The sequence below is a fragment of the Oncorhynchus masou genome, chromosome 21, assembly GCF_036934945.1.
Source record: "Oncorhynchus masou masou isolate Uvic2021 chromosome 21, UVic_Omas_1.1, whole genome shotgun sequence".
Lineage (NCBI taxonomy): Eukaryota > Metazoa > Chordata > Actinopteri > Salmoniformes > Salmonidae > Oncorhynchus > Oncorhynchus masou.
This window is the reverse complement of record NC_088232.1, coordinates 16,320,798-16,336,035: the sequence shown is the minus strand read 5'-3', so window position 1 is coordinate 16,336,035 and position 15,238 is coordinate 16,320,798. Positions and strand designations below refer to the sequence as shown.

General features: G+C 39.6%; 1 protein-coding gene across 10 annotated transcripts in view; it reads right to left on the bottom strand.

The window, feature by feature from the left end:
• Positions 1-389: 389 nt before the first annotated feature.
• Positions 390-15,238, bottom strand: part of nrxn3a (neurexin 3a) — a 470,965-nt gene continuing 456,116 nt past the window's right edge. For 7 of the 10 annotated variants that reach the window (XM_064927553.1, XM_064927554.1, XM_064927555.1 and 4 more), the window contains one exon: positions 390-3,289. In XM_064927553.1, coding sequence (XP_064783625.1) covers positions 2,331-3,289 — 959 coding nt within the window. In that variant the 3' untranslated portion in view covers positions 390-2,330. The remainder of the gene's footprint in view (positions 3,290-15,238) is intronic. The other 3 variants (XM_064927561.1, XM_064927563.1, XM_064927560.1) reach the window with 1 other exon arrangement.

Genomic DNA, 15,238 nt, shown 5'->3' with positions numbered 1-15,238 from the left:
TTTATGAGAAGACTGGAGAAGGTCCCTAATATGCATTGTCCCAATTCTCTAACATAGCCCTAATGTACACACATATTTATTGAGCTTACTCATTTGAACTCAATATGGTAGCCTAGCCTAATAGGGTAGCCTAGTGGTTAGAGCGTTGGACTAGTAACCAGAAGGTTGTGAGTTCAAGCCCCGAGCTGACAAGGTACAAATCTGTCGTTCTGCCCCTGAACAGGCAGTTAAACCACTGTTCCCAGGCCGTCATTGAAAATAAGACTGTGTTTTTAACTGACTTGACTGGTTAAATAAAGGTAAAATTAAAATAAAACTTTTATTAATGAGCTTAACACTTGGCCTCGAGAGGTAAAACGAGAGAGTTCAAAAGCAGTGACTTGAAAACACGTTTGGGAAGAACATTTTATTGCAATGCAATTCCTGGGAGGGGGGGGGGGTATGAAAAAAATATGAAAACTAATAGAAAATGATATCTAAATCCTCAACAACAACAAAAAATTAAACAAAAGATGACAGAAAAATCAAAGTGTCAATGATTATGAACAATCTGGACATATTCATAAATTAAAGGGAATTATAAATCAGGGTGAAAAAAAATACAAAAAATATATGGAAACTATATTCAAAAATATATAAAACAAATATGAAAAGCGAATGATTTGACATGATTGTTATAGTGTCCAGACCTGGAGGTAAGAATCACACTGGGTTTCAGGAGGTTGTCGGAACTGCGTCTCCGCATCCATCCGTTATACTCTTCTTTAATATAGCTTCTCTTTATTTTTTCAAAATAGAAATAACACTAAAATAACCCAGAAGAACAAGAAAGCCTTGGTACATTTAAGATTGGGCGTCTTGTATTTGATTGACACTTCAAGTGGTCAAATATTCATGCGACTTAAAAACATCTGCGATTAGATCTCTAGCCTAACAGTTTTTCTCCTTTCTTTACAAAATTTGTGTATGTTCTCAATGCTTCAAAGTCTTTCTTCATGTCAGTTAACAGTTATGGATTTTTCTTCATGAAATACAGTGATAAACCATATGATCATTCTGTACAATAGAAGTACTAGAAAATTACAACTTAGATGGTATGTACAACATCTAGTACCTACAACGTACAATGGCTATAATGTAATAAAATATGTAAACAAAATTGTTTGTTTGACACAGTTGACTGTGACAAGAATTCACACTTTTCACGTTAGATTTATTTCTGTATAGACATCTTTAACAGTGTTATAGTACTGCATTCTGTCCTCAATGGGACAGCTCCATAGAAAATAGAACAAGAGGCGATGAACCAACACACAGAGGCCTGCAAAAGATACAACCAGCACTGGCTGCAAACCAATATTAGTCCTTTTTGTCGTCAGGGATAATCACATTTTCTTTGTTTAGGTTTTTAGGGAACAAAATTAAAAGAGTTGTGTAGTCCTGATGATGAAGTAGTATAACGTTTGGCCTTGGTGAGAACTGGACTGCTCAAGCAAAGTTGAACACTGTATATTGTACTGTACTGTACTTGGCTGTCGCAGTAGGATGGGCATGCATTACAATCAGTTGCTTTTTACCGAGACAAGAAAAACCAACCACTTCTCGCCACGATCACGTCAGAGTCACTCTGTCCGTCCGTCACACAATGAGAGTAATCAGGTCGAGATCAGATGACAGAATTATGAGATCTGAAGAGATCCTAAGAGATCTATCCTTAGCCATTTGAGCTCACTTGGTTTCATTTGATACATAAAGTAGTACTTGTTTTTTTAAACGTTTTAAGACACCACACGTTTATAATGTATAAACAATACAAATTAGTCATATCTTTTTACGACAGGAGTCAATTTTTTTCATTGACTTTACAATGATCCTTTTTATCCTGACCCACTCACTCTTGTTAAGCACTACATGTCGCTTACATGCTGGAAATGGTCAAGATATATGAATATCTTCATTTTGTACAGGTTTACAAAAAAAAAAAACTAGAATTTACGTTAAGGATCACATAGCTCTAAAAGTCACTTAGGATAATGATGCAGTAGCCGTGAAGTAGTTCTACACTGATTACGTCTCCGACCAGATAGAAGAGTAAGGTCACTAAAGTTGCTATTAGCCTTCTCGGTATGCTTACAATAGTAAGTGTGCTTTATATTACAGAACATGTCATAGTTCAACCACTCTGCACAGCATGAAGTAACAGTTCCATTTTTACCATCTTTCGTCATCGCAGCTCCTTAGAAGGTAAACTGTTAAATAAAGTTCTATATATTTCTTTCCCTTTCTCTTCCTCGCTTTCTCTCTTTTTTTTATCTCGCAACGTCCGTCACTCACACGTAATACTCCTTGTCCTTGTTTTTCTGTTTTACTTTGCTGCCTTTTGCGCTCTGCTGTTTGTCCTTCATGACGGCTCCATTGCTCTGCGTGGCCGAGTTGGTGATGTAATTCCTGCTCTCATCCACCTGGTAGGAGCCCTCGTCCCTGTTCCTGTACTTATACATGGCGTACAGGAGGATGAGGATGCACAGGGCGGCGGCCGCCACTATCCCGACGACCATCCCGGTGGTGCTGCTAGACTGGCGGGACACTTCCGGGGGTCCCGGGACTCGGTTGACGCCGGGCTGGGTGGGCAGGGCTGTGGGTACATTACGGAACATGGGGGAGGTTATTACAGGAGCCCTCTGCTTGGTGCTGTCTACCTCATAGGGTAGTGTGGGCAACGGGAGCAACACTACGTCAGGCTGGGGTTTTAGCTCGCGGTTATTCATTTTGCCGGCAGGCAGCTTGGCGGGTGGCGTGTGGTGCAGGGTTGCGGTGGAGGTGTAGCGGCTCTGGTCGGGGGCTAGCGGCAGCGCAGCGGTAGTGGTAGTCCTACCGCGTTCTGAGGACGGTTTGTTAGAGCTAAAGTCCTTGGTTTCCCACTTGGGCGCATGAACTTTGTAGCCACCTTCAAAGGCCGACGTGGACAAGGTCTTATCTGTTACCAAGGAGAAGGTGGTGTAAAAATCTTCATCATCAGTAGGGGGCAGGTTAGAGTTGAACGCTTCCCCTGAGCCATACCCCGATATCACCAAGCCATCATCATCATCATCATCACAATCATCGCTGCCTCGATCCGACAAGCAAGGTACCCCCGCCTCAGTGGCCGTGGACAGGGACTCTTTGGTGGTCTCAATAATGGTGAGGGGTGGGCGGAGGGTTGGGGGAAGGGGGATGGAGGGTGCACGAGTAGCTACAGGGGGCAGCACTAACGGTTCCTCTAAGAGTATTGGGATCACTAATTCACCTCCTAGAGGTAGAGACAGAGAAAAGACATGTTAGAGAGCAGTAAGAACGTCATGGCAACTACACACATCTATCACATTCATCCAAAACAGAAAAGAAAACAACACGACACTGTACAAAACAAAATAAACAGGTACATACACTGTACTTACTGTACCTACATTACACAGCTTTAAATAAGAACAAAAACGCCACAAAACAGAAAAAAGGGTCAACTAAAAAGGTTGTGCATCAAAAGGCTTCAGGGGGTGTGAGGGTGAGCCAGACCTAACGTGTAATCAAAGAAAGCACTATATATAACTAATAGGGCCAACATAATGTGGATTTACCTGTAAAATAATATCCTCTCAAATCTGGCACTGAAGTTTTTATGTAGCTAATGTATATTAACAATATTCCTATTATATTAAAAACAAGTAGCATAGTGACTGAAATACACTGAACAAAAATATAAATGCAAGCTGAAATAAAATATCCCTGAAATGTTCCATTCGCACAAAAAGCTTATTTCTCTCGAATTTGTTTACACCCCTGTTAGTGAGCATTTCTCCTTTGACAAGAGAATCCCTCCACCTGACAGCATGATCATTACACAAGATCACTCTAAAATGTGCAGATGTCCCAAGTTTTGAGGGAGTGTGCAATTGCAGGAATGTCCACCAGAGCTGTTGCCAGATAATTTAATGTTAATTTCTCAACCATATGACACCTCCAACGTCATTTTAGAGAATTTGGCAGTGTGTCCAACCGGCCTTACAACCGCAGACAGCATGCATGGCATCATGTGGGCGAGCTGTTTGCTGATCAACGTTGTAAACATAATGCCCCATGGTGACAGTAGGGTTATAGTATGGGCAGGTATAAGCTACGGAAAATAAACACAATTGCATTTTATCAATGGCAATTTGATTCACAGAGATAGCGTGACAAGATCCTGAAGCCCAATGTCGTGCCGTTCATCCGCCGCCATCACCTCATGTTTCAGCATGATAATGCAGAGCCCCATGTCGCAAGGATCTGTACACAATTCCTGGAAGCTGAAAATGTCCCAGTTCTTCCATGGCCTGCATACACACCAGACATGTCACCCATTTAGCATGTTTGGGATGCTCTGGATCAGTGTGTTCCAGTCCGTCCGTCCCCCCCATATGCAGCAACTTCGCACAGCCATTGAAGAGGAGTGGGAGAACATTCCACAGGCCACAATCAACAACTTGATCAACTATATTGAAGGAGATCTGTTGTGCTGCATGATGCAAATGGTGGTCACACCAGATATTGACTGCTTTTCTGATCAACCCCCCTACATTTGTTTTAAGGTATCTGTGACCAACAGATGCATATCTGTAGTCCCAGTCAGGTGAAATCAATAAATTAGCGCCCGATGAATGTATTTCAATTGAGTTATTTCCTTATATGAACTGTAACACAGTAAAACTTTGAAATTGTTCCATGCTTATATTTTTGTTCAGTATATTTATAATTCTACAATAAGATACGTGTGAAGGACAGAACCACATGTCCAAGCTGGCTAAATTAATATACAGTGTCACCCCCATGGAAGGATCTGGCTCCCCAGTCGGCCCCAGCCTCTCACCTTTTGAATGGCTTTATACAGCTTCCATAATGGCAGGACCTCAGGGCAAACCAACGGCAGCTGAATGTTCACCCTCTAATTGCGTATCTGTGCATGTGTCATGTACCCTTGTGTGATTTGTGTTCGGTGTCTGTGGCATACATGCATGAATATTTGTGTGCATCTGCAACATAACTTTGTGATCAACTCACAGTGTGATGTATGGTAGCATGCATCACTGGAGAGTTACTTAATAAAGTTACACTCGCCCAATTCAATTAAAGAGACGTTTTTTCGATAACTCTCATTACTCCTAGCAAAAGAGGCCTTGAATGAAAATGGTTCCAAAATCAATTACGCGTTAAACAAGGGTTCAATAGCGCTTTACAGTTTCTTCAAAAATACACAAATGCCATGTGAGTATCCACATTGAATAATTAAGAAACAACAGGTCCTTTCATATGCCCACTAATTAACTATAAGTAATGAGTTAACGTAAACAAATGATCATCCAGCCGATTAAAAGACAAAAATCTGTTCATTATGTTTTCTCATTGACCCTGATTGTACACTTCTACATCTAACAGAATAGCTCAGACTCTCTTTCTCTGTCTCTCGCCCTCTCTCTGCACTTCAGAGAGCATTGTTCTAGCTATAAAGTAAGCCAGACAAATTATTTTTCTCCCAGCAAAATTGTTCCCAGCTTCAAACTAAGTAGCTCATTAAAAACCTAACAAAAACTACACAGGAGCAATAAAGAGCTTATGTAGTGATTAAGGCTGCACTGGGAACCGAGAGGTTGGAATTAGACTTGCAAATTCACACATCTTGCCGGCACTTACGGAAGAATGGTGCAAAAGATGACAAAGCTAATTTAAGGGGAGGATGCCAACAAAAAATGTGCATTAATTGTGAGTGCCTGTGTGTGGGTGTGTGTGATAGTGAGAGAGTGAGAGTGAGAGTGAGAGAGAGGAGGCCAACATATGACTAATCCCATCTTTTTTCTAAAGGATTAAAAAGGATTTTGGGAGAAAATATGGTAGTATCCCCCATCACATGCTGAGTTTCGTGTTGCATAAAAGGAGAGTGTAGATGGTCTGTTTCTCAAAGGCATATGGTGAACATTCAGGGTGTCGTTGCAGCTGCCAAATTCCACTGCCATCAAGGTTTGTGTATACAGTTGTGTATATCTTATTACAAAGCCCTACACATTGATGCAAAAAAATCAACAACAACAAAAAAATCAAGCCAAACATACGATTATATTGTATCACTCACAAGATACGGCAAACACTATTACGTTAAACATTCACAAGCTAAGAGCACAGTTTGATCCATTAAATAAAGATTAGCTACATATTCTACCAAGCAAACGTTAAACAACGCAAGTCAGTTATAAACATCATAACAGCCCACTAAAACATTATTCAAGGAAGAAAGCATACCACATAGTCCTTGTCAACTTACATCAACAAATTGCCCGCATGATTTTGGCATGAAGAAAAAAAGTTTACAAAAGAAAGTTGTGTAAGAATGTTCTTGGCTGAGTATAGTTTTGTATAGATAAAAAAATCATTTAGCAATTGGACTTCTTGTTTAATTTATCTTTAGACATGATGGTACAGGGAGGCAACAACACATACATCCACACCACATAACATGAAAAATAAACTTCACCATAATTCTTTTTTTTCTTCTTTTTTAAAATCTTCGTTAAATAATCCAGTTTTTACAAAAAACTGTACATCTATAAGTTTTTGCTTTAATAGACTTCTCAATAAATATCTACATTCTATTAATTTTAAGTTTTTGCTTAGTTTGTATTTGTTCTTTAGTTTAGAATGGATGGATGACTGTCCATATTTTAACATCGCTAAAGAGTGGGAGGGGAGGGGAGTGACAAGGGGGAGGGGCCTATGAACATACTACAGAGGAGATGAGGATGATGAGGGTGATAGTGTAAGTCAGTTGCCATGTCCATGTAAAGGCAGTACGAAGCGGTCGGGCGGCATTAGAGCTTTTGGCTGTAAGGAAGGGATGGGGATATACAAACAATGAGCATATACATGCCCATCTACAGAGAAGAACATAACTCTAATAACACTGACAGTCTGACAAACCCTAAACTGCAACTTCTTAGCCATGCAGTTTTGTTTTTTAAGTAATTCATCATTCAATAAAAAAAGTTTAATTGTTTATCAAAATAGCTCTAAAAAATATCTGAAAACCAAGGAAGATATCATGTGGATCTGGAACCGCTTCACCAAATATTGTGTCAACTTTAATGGACTTGGTTTTGACAAAATGGAGGTTTAACTGGAGGATTGCTATATGTTTTGTCTTTCATGCTTGGATTATTAAAAGAAAAGCAGTTGTCTAAAGCACACAGTCCATTCGCTGAAGTAGTTCCAAATCCCCCCAAAAGAAGTAAAAAATTAAAATGTATTCTACAAAACTGTGATTCCAAATATTCAGTGGTCAAAACGAATGTTTAACCGAAACTACGTAATCCAACTATGTAATCCAAAAAATCAAAATCATAACAAAATGGTCATATATCAATTTGAATGTTTCTATACAAAAATACGAACGGATAAACTATCAAATAATAAATGTCCATATAAGATGATAGAACAAAGCCATTTAAATTTGCACACACTACAACCAGATGCACACACTAGAAAACAGACACAGTCGAGAGGGGCAGTCGGGTGGCGACTTTCCCTCTGTCATGTGTTTTTGGATGACAAATATATCTGTTTATGTTAGTCTTAAGACATGGACCCGGCGTGCAGTCTGGGTATATGTCAGAGAGAGAACATACTGTCTGAGAATGGGTTAATCTTTTTTTGGTTGTACTGCAAGATGTTGATGCATGCTTAAAGTAAGTTGCATTTAGGGAAAGTAGAAAAACAATATACGGCAAGCTGGGGTCAAGGTAAAGTAAGACATCAACAGTTGAGTAAGGTTGGAGAAGTATAGGAGCCAGTTCAACCAAGGGCTGTAGGATTATAGGAATGAAATTGACCCATAATTATGTATTATACCGTAATTGATTGAAAAATAAGTTATTACATTCAAGATAAAAACTTGAAGGAATTTTGATTCCCACAGCCTTTAGTTTTACAGCTAGACAGAAATAGAGAGGAATTCCACAAGACTCTTATTATGTATGTTTTCCTGAAATTATATGCAAACTGAATGTATCTCATGAATGCTTTAAAAATGAGGATCTCAATAAACTAAGGTAATCTCCGTAGCAAGACTCCTTGGTCATAACATAGTTCCCACTGGGCACACACTGGTTGAATCAACGTTGTTTCCACATGATTTGAATGAAATCACGTGGATCCAATGTGGAATAGACGTTGAATTGGCATCTGTGCACAGTGGGTTTCTTTATCATCTGTAATTTCACCAGGAGCTGAACTTCATTGCGAAGGCATTTTGACCCACACGTTTAATAATCATGTGAATGTCATTCAGCTACAGAGTGGTGTACAGTGAGATATTATTCTTGTGGACGCAAATCATTGCATCATAAAAGTGTGGAACGTCAAATGGAACATTAATATTGGCATGAAGGTAAAATATCCCTTCCCGGAGTGAGATAGAAAGTAACTAGCGAATGCCTGAGAAGCACTCGGAAGAGAGACACAGGCGCTCTTATCTTGTAAAAACAGACAGCACTGTAGACAGCAGAGGAGGAAGAGGACACTGACAGATTTCACCTATAACAGTGTGTCTGAAGCTGGTGCTTGATTTCTTGATTCCCTTGTGTAGTGCAGAGGAAGCTACAGAAAGCTGGGAGTGTGTTCATATTCTACTTGGAAGGAGAACCATAGAGAAAAGCATAAGGTGGAAACGATCCATCATAATGCCACATTTTGGGGTTATATATATTTCCATACTATGAGGTTGAAATAATATTGTGAAACTGTGAAAATGATAATACCCTTTTAGTGTGAATTGACCACCTGAAGTTTCAGCCTGTTTAGGTGGGCTGGAGTTTTGAACTGCCAGGTGACATCACCAGACGATAACTAGACCAATATGAAAGAGAGTTCCAAACCTCTCTGCCATTACCATCTCATTTTCTGTTTCCCCCTCCACACCCAGACCACTCCCAGGCAGTCCTAGGAAAATTCTTGATTGAGAAATTGCTCTTTGCTAAGAAGATATTTTTGTTAATTTGTGACAATTTCAATTGAAAACAATCACAATAAGGTACGTAATTGCTTCCCAGAAATGACTTCATACTGACATCAAAATTACTGCATTGGACCTTTAAATAAGTATGCTTCCTGATTCATATTGAAAATCATATGTGGGACACAATCTATCGTAATGCCAAATTATAGAGTTAAATAAGTACGTTTTCTTATTTATATTCATATAGAAAAGCATATGTCGGCAACAATCCATATTAATTCCAAACAATAGGGTTAAATAAGTACGCTTCTGATTTATCAACATTCTATACTTACCTAAGGTGCATAAACTACTCTAAACTACTCTAAACTACTCTAATTGTGGCCTACCTGTTTTAATTTAAACCAGAACTTAGTGAATGTTCTTCACTTACTGCCACGTGAGAGTTGAGTGTCCACCTCAGTGTCTAGCTGATGTAGAACTACTCCAACCCCTAGCAGAGCCTTAGGAGTCCTGGGTCCTTAGTCCAGATCCGCCTCTCTGACACCTCTGTGAGCTGGGCCATGGTCAAAGAAGCGTGTTGTCTGGTCCATGTCTATCACTAGGGATTTACGACCTGTCTCTCCTGCTTCAGGGCACACTCTGCTAACATGGGGATGGCTAGCCATAGAGAGGCTCATTGAATTGGGCGTTAAGAAAGACGTGGCTACCGTAACACGTTTGATCCACTGACTACAAACAGAATACCGAGACAGTGATTGGCTCGGAAGAATCAGAGGGATCAGTGTGAGGTTCAAAAAGATCAATCCTACTGTATGTTTTACACATCAACTTATGGTTTCACTGGTCATTTTATGCTTGCTATTCTCTTCAATCCTATGCAAAAGAATAAAACATATACCATATACTCACCTTTGTGCTAACATGCATACTGTATAAGAAATCAGAGGATATTGATATTTCATAAAGACTATGCTTATTTGAAGTGGTAAATATAGAGGTTCTGGTGAAAATGATAGTGGTTTTAAACTGTGGCTGTGCCATTACTTGGTTGAAATTCCCTGTCTTAGGTCAGTTAGGATCACAACTTAATTTTTTAGAATGTGAAATGTCAGAATAATAGTAGAGAAAATTATTTATTTAAGCTTTTAATTATTTCATCACATTCCCAGTGGGTCAGAAGTTTACACACACTCAATTAGCAATTGGTAGCATTGCATTTACATTGTTTAACTTGGGTCAAACATTTCAGGTAGCCTTCCATAAGCTTCCCACAAGAAGTTGGGTGAATTTTGGCCCATTCCTCCTGACAGAGCTGGTGTAACTCAGTTAGGTTTGTAGGCCTCCTTGCTCGCACACGCTTTCTCAGGTCTGTCCAAAAATGTTCTATAGGTTTGAGATCAGGGCTTTGTGATGGCCACTCCAATACCTTGACTATGTTGTCCTTAAGCCATTTTTCCACAAGTTTAGAAGTATGCTTGGGGTCATTGTCCATTTGGAAGACCCATTTGCGACCAAGCTTTAAATTCCTGACTGATGTCTTGAGATGTTGCTTCAATATATCCATGTAATATTCCTCCCTCATGATGCCATCTATTTTGTGAAGTGCACCAGTCCCTCCTGCAGCAAAGCACCCTCACAACACGATGCTGCCACCCCCGTGCTTCACGGTTGGGATGGTGTTCTTCGACTTGCAAGCCTCCCCCTTTTTCCTCCTAACATAACGATGGTCATTATGGCCAAACAGTTCTATTTTTGTTTCATCAGACCAGAGGACATTTTTCCAAAAAGTACGATCTTTGTCCCCATGTGCAGTTGCAAACCTTAGTCTAGCTTTTTTATGGCGGTTTTGGAGCAGTGGCTTCTTCCTTGCTGAGCGGCCTTTCAGGTTATGTCGATCTAGGACTCATTTAACCGTGGATATAGATACTTTTGTACTTGTTTCCTCCAGCATCTTAACAAGGTCCTTTGCTGTTGTTCTGGGACTGATTTGCACTTTTCGCACCAAAGTACGTTCATCTCTAAGAGACAGAACTTGTCTCCTTCCAGAGCGGTATGATGGCTGCGTGGTCCCATGGTGTTTATAGTTCAACTTCAACTGTATATATATATAAAATGAGTTTAAAAACAATGATTGATAGGCAGTTTAAACTTATTGAATTCAATCATTATTGGGTTCAAATACACATTTCGATTTGTGAAACGCCATCCACAACAACCACAAGGGAGACAGCTAAATGAGAGAGCCACAGTGTGATTCACATCAATGCTCTATGTAGATATCAATAATAAGCAGTCGCAGCATTGGACGACATAGCCTAGACTATAGCATAGACTGTAGCCTACAAAAGCCTATTCCTGCTCTTTTCTTGCGATCCATCAAACACATTTGGTGTGTCATCATAGTGGTCTCTGACTTGTGATCATACCTGCTCAGGTGGAACAAACTTAAACTTGCGCCTTTTCAATGCTGATTTGAATGTCAAGAAAACAGAGAATTCTCACAGATTTTTTTCTCTCGCAAACTTAGTTTCTGAATTGAAAAGTAATCCTCAAAGTAATCATCTTGTTTTTAAAAAGTATCTGTAATCTGCTGACAATATTTTTGCTAGTAATATAACAGATTAGTTACCATTTTTTTGTAATCACTTACATGTAATGGATTACATGTAATCCTTTAACTCCCCAACCCTGCGCACACAATATCATAAGGTAAGATTCAGCATAGAGTTTGCTTTAAGGCTGTCTAATTAAGTTTCTGTCCGCGGTCTTTTCACAGCTCTACCTCGTCAACAATATGTCTGTAAACAAAAACAGACTCTTCTAATTTTAAAGCGATGCATTTCAAATGTTGAACAATTAAATTCTGGTGTTGGCAGCTACATTAACACTGACAAATTCGCTGGCTTAGCAGTTTAGAGTCGTGAAAACATGATTAATTTGAATGCCAGTGGAAAATCACTGTTGACTTTAAAGCATATTTTTTAACTTTTGCTTTTGAAAAACAATATCCCACCTATAAATACACATACTTAAGGGTAAAAAATTGATGTTTTGAGCAAAATGTTGTTTTTTAGACACAAGTGCAAACTTCACGGAGTAGGCCATTCAAGGAGTTGGTCTGATGGTGCCCTCTGATCTCATCGGCTTCCCACTTGCTTGAGGAACAATAAAGGATCGATAGAGAACTAAATATGACGACCCCCCTCCCACACACACACTTGTGCAATGTCAGAGGACACCTGGACCACCTACTGAGATTAAGCCTTTTGATAAGTAAATCAGGTGATAAATGAGCTGAAAAGGAGACTGGAGTAGAACTTTAAGACCGATGCCAAGGAATTTCTTGGCTGTAAGCAGTGTTACATTTCCAAGTTGACATTGCAGAGGTGCCTCCGGTACATGAGTCATCCCAATAAATGCCAACCTGCGTTACATTCCTTGTCAAACACCATCTTCGATTGCTGCAGTTGAATGGCTGGGCGGTTGCATCCTCTGTCTTCACTTCGCCTCCTGTCTGTCTGACAGAAGTTTGTTCAGCAGTGTATCTGTGTTTCCACTATGCTGGAATCTTTGGATCAGCGGGCTAACATAGTCATTCGGTGCATAGACTACCCAGGTTCAAAGTATACGTATAGTAGGCTTATAATAACTGGCTAGTTTTATAAGTATACAGTAAAATAGATAATGATTGCCGGAAAGATACAGACTTTCCTTAGCTCTGCCTTTACTCCTGTTATAAAAACATGTCACTGAACAGGGAGGTGAGGCTTGTCTGAAACACTGCCATTTATAAAGAGACTCATCTAAAAACCTATATTTTTGGTGGATAGATGTACGTGTTACAGAGCTAATAAGTTCCCTGGAGAGAGTTTGCACTTTCCTATTTGATAAGTTCACCTTCTTGTCTTTTAAAGTGAAATACGTACACTGTAATTGTTTATAACCCTTAAAGAGACATCTGAACCCGAGTGCATTTGACACCATTTTGGTGGTTGAGTGAAATGTCTAATGTTATTATTAACGTAGACATCACATGAATGCTTCATTCACCACACTGCATGATGTTACTGTTGTCTTCAGGCAACAGCTGGTTGTATATAGACTGTGCTAGAAATGAACACTACCGTGACGTTATCATTGGAATAACAAGTTTAGAGTTTGATGGTATTTATAATCTCCCTATACTATCAATGAATCAAATGTATGAAATTAGATTAAAATGTATGTTATTATTAGCACCAGTGTTATCCGTCTTATGGAATTCCTTTAAGGGAAAGGGGGGCATATCCAACAGTTTTACAGAGAACAGAATCACATGACAACACCTCCAGATAGAAACACAGACAAACGGACAGACAAACAGACAAAAACAGACAAGTGCAGAACAGAGAGAGACAAAGAGAGAGCGAGAGAGAGAGAGAGAGAGAAAGAGAGAGAGAGAGAGCGAGAGAGAGAGAGAGAGAGAGAAAGTATGTCGCAACAGGCAATGTCGCTAAGACCGTAAAGATGGGTACGGAACTCAAAGTGACCAGAAAACAAACCAGCCCAGTTAGCCTAAATGCAGGGTTAGGGGGTCCATGCTTTGAAGGGATGGAGGTCACCAGGTGGTGACCAGGAAGAGAATGGGTTGATGTTGAGTTAGCCACTACTGTTAATGCATGCCACAAAATGACTGCTGGAGAGCAACTAAAAAGAGAAAAACAGATATACTTTTGTGGCAATAAAATTATTTTTATGCCATCTGCATTTAAATAAATTTAAAGGCAGAACGGCTTGGCAAGGGAGGGGAGAGGAGAGGAAAGGAGGGAAGGAGTGAAGGAAGGGACAGGAGCTAGGAAGATATCATTCTTCATACACAACTGTCTTTTGTTACATATTACGGTTGCCTGCTTGAGGCCATAAAAGTTGATGGCAAGAAAATACTTTGTGTTGCCTTTTATCATCAAAAAATGGAAATGTTTTCTCCAAAAAGCCTCATGGCACAAATGCTCGAAAAGAGATGAGGGAAAAATTGTTTTTAACCACCAAAAATTCATGCTGCACATGATGAGGCGAGACAACAGGAATGTTGTATTTCGGATAATTGGCAGATAGATGAAGACAATGACTCAAAAACAAAACAAACAAACCGAAACACAAGAGACCTGAACATAAAAGACGGCAAATAAAACTATTAAAAATTAAGAAAAAAAACATACACATGCTTCACTCACAAAAAACAACAACGACGACAACCCCAAGCATAAAATAAATATCGAGACCACGGGCATGTAGCATGCAGCTGTCCACGTCAACTGATGTCGGGGTTAGAATGGTGTGAATTTCTGTGTAAACATATGATTGGATGACTGGGGCCCTGACGATATCTGTCTTCAGAAATCCGGGGAGCTCATAGGGCTAGAGTACAGAGCAGACCTGGGCTCTTTTACACTGCTATCTCTTCCAGGAACTTTGGGAGGACTTGGGATTGACCTTTTACAGAATGATGATCAGCTAGTCCTGATAACAGCACAGGCTGAGACATGTGAACCCTCTGTCAGTTGTTTGTCATGTGACCAGGTGCTGTAGGCCTACCTGAGATACATTAAGGAACTATTCAATCAAAAAAGTTAAAACGCTTCACGAAAGTCACTGCAGTACATTGTCTGCGTCTGGAATATATTCCACCTCTGTCGCATTTCGAGTTTCTTTACTTCTTATTTGCCTCATTCAGAGCCACAAATAAAAGCAATTATAAAGGACTTGAGGTTGGTGTCCCTGCCATACTAAATAGCCAATGTGCTTTGATTGATGTTAGTAGAGGTCTTTTTATGTTTCACCTCATTACGGACTGCCATAATGTGACAAGGTGTGTATGTTTTTTTAAAGAATAATATCTGAGCACTAAATATGCTAATTCTCAGTCTCTTTAACACCAATGATTGAATTTGCAGGAGGTAATGTAAAGGATAGTGTGAAAGCTAATATGTAATGGACCATTACTGAATGTTTATCAGAGGAAAGAAAATCACACCCAGTTTGCTTGGCTCAAAAAGGCTGAGTCATTCATGTAAATAACTGAAGCTATAAGAACATTTTGACTGACTACCTGGCTTATATCTGTAGAGTACCAATATAAACTGTCGAAACTTGTCAAAGTCAATAGTTTTCATTTTTATTTGGGAAGTAAACATTTTAGGCGAAATTGTTGTTTTGGTACACACAGTTCCATGACTGACAGCT